Source organism: Berghia stephanieae, chromosome 15 (assembly GCF_034508935.2).
Source record: "Berghia stephanieae isolate SIO BIC M18660-M18661 chromosome 15, UCSD_Bste_1.3, whole genome shotgun sequence".
NCBI lineage: Eukaryota > Metazoa > Mollusca > Gastropoda > Nudibranchia > Aeolidiidae > Berghia > Berghia stephanieae.
In genome coordinates this window covers 24,779,934-24,781,839 of record NC_088374.1, presented here as the reverse complement: position 1 = coordinate 24,781,839, position 1,906 = coordinate 24,779,934, and the positions used below count along the sequence as shown (strand labels likewise).

The 1,906-nt window shown below is 45.3% G+C and overlaps 1 protein-coding gene across 1 annotated transcript in view; it reads right to left on the bottom strand.

Annotated features, from left to right (window-relative positions):
* LOC144960430 (uncharacterized) overlaps positions 1-1,505 on the bottom strand; it is a 1,958-nt gene extending 453 nt beyond the window's left edge. Inside the window, exons 1-2 of the mRNA XM_078893511.1 lie at positions 1,085-1,505; positions 1-935 (exon numbers count right to left, since the gene is read on the bottom strand). The exon at positions 1-935 is cut by the window's left edge and continues 453 nt beyond it. Of these exons, the coding sequence (XP_078749637.1) occupies positions 1-935; positions 1,085-1,505 (1,356 nt within the window). The remainder of the gene's footprint in view (positions 936-1,084) is intronic.
* Between the last annotated feature and the right edge of the window lie 401 nt (positions 1,506-1,906).

Here is a 1,906-nt window from a genome sequence, read left to right as displayed (position 1 = left end):
GTGCATTCGACTCCACGGTGAGTCTGGCGTTATCCATGGATGGTTTGGCTCCTTTGGTGGGTTGTTTTGATGTTCTGCACACGTAACACATCCACGACACGTATTGACGATGTCAGAATCAATACCTGGCCAATATACGATCGTTCGCGCTAATTGTTTCATGCGTTGCATGCCGAAATGACCGTTGTGAAGGATATTGAGGACGTCTCGTTGCAAACTCTTAGGAATAACTATTCTTGATCCGTAGAATAAACATCCATGAGACGTTGACAGCGTGTCCTTCATCTTGAAGAATGGTTTAAGATTGTCCGTTTTGGAATCTGATTTAGACCATTTACGAGTCGTATTTCTCATGACAACGGATATGGTGTCATCTTTAGCGGATTCTCTAGCGATGACTCCGGGGACAGTAGCTCTTAGCTGTTTTCCAACTGTAGAGATTGTAAACACAGTGTTGACATCTTCTCCATCTTCCTCTCTGTCGAAGACTGGGTCGGCACTTACCCGTGACATGCGACGAATCGTGTTGACGTTAGGCGAACTCGACATTCTCTTTTTACGTCTACAGGCTCTTTCGATGTGTCCAGTTTTCTGGCAGAAGCGACAAACGGCTGTTTTGAATTTGCAGTTTTGTCTGTTGTGGCGCCCATCGCATCTCGAGCAGGTTTGATTTTTATTATCAAAATCCGTTGTCGGCTCTGTCTGTCTTTCATTCGAACATTTGATGTGCTGTTTGTTTTGACTGCCTTGCTGAATTATCGGAATCTGTTTTCTTTGAGGCTTAATTTTATGGACCTCGGGTTGAACAGATAATGCAGTCTCGTTAGCCACTTTTGAGGCATCTTCTATCTCCGTGGCGACCTCGATGGCTTTGTTAAACGAAAGCTCGTCCTCCTTGTGCTTGAATAGCGCTTCAAGAACAGCTGTGTTGTTAACTGCACACATGAAACAGGTACGCATAGCTTCATCCAAGGGTTTTCAATGGATGGGAAATCGCATGTGACAGCGCTCTGGCGAATTCTAGCTGCCAATTCCTGAATAGTTTCGCCTGGTTTCCTCTGGAGGCTCGTCCAAAATTTATAACGTTCTCTGACAACAAATAGTCGAGGGTGGTACTGCTCCATCATATATTTTTCGATATCTGGAATACTGAGGGCAGTTATCGCCTTAGCTGGTGTTTCTTGACTCGCCATGTTAGTCAGTATTTTGTAAACAACCGGCGATTGGTTGACAAGGAAAACGTCTGCTTTCTTCTCATCAGGTACGGAGTGAGCAGTTAAAAACGTATTAAAACGTTGCCAGTAGTCGCTCCATATCTCTAAGGCAGGGTCGAATGCGACAAAGCTCGGAATAGCTGGAGGTTTTGGTAAACATGTATTGCTACCGGTCATTAGTTTCATGAACATTTCCATCTGCTTCTCTTGTCGTTCAACGACTTGCTTCATTTGCTCATTTTGCTGTTCAATCTGTTGTTGTAATATGGTTATGAGCTCTTTATTTGACATGATGACAGTACTGCTGACACGACTATATAATGTACAATAAAGGTACGAAGATAGGACGCGAGCGAAGGGTAGTAAATTATTGACGAAATATAACTATAATTACTCACCCAAGCGTCCGACTGCTTGGTTGTATGAAGACGACGTACCGTTTTGTTTTCTTTCGTGACGTAGGCAGTTGACCTCAGCGCCCACGAGCTGTGGCGGGAAAAAAAGGCGGGAAGGCTTCTTACCACGTGATGGGCGGCTGCCCACGAAGAAGGCGTCTTACCACGTGCTGACGACACTGCAGGCAGAAAAGGCACTTGCTCCGGTTTTCTCGGCTGGCAGGTTTCCGACCGTGGTGTGCTGGCTTTTCGACTGACGTCACAAAAACGCTCCAATAGACTGATGCGCAGGATAAA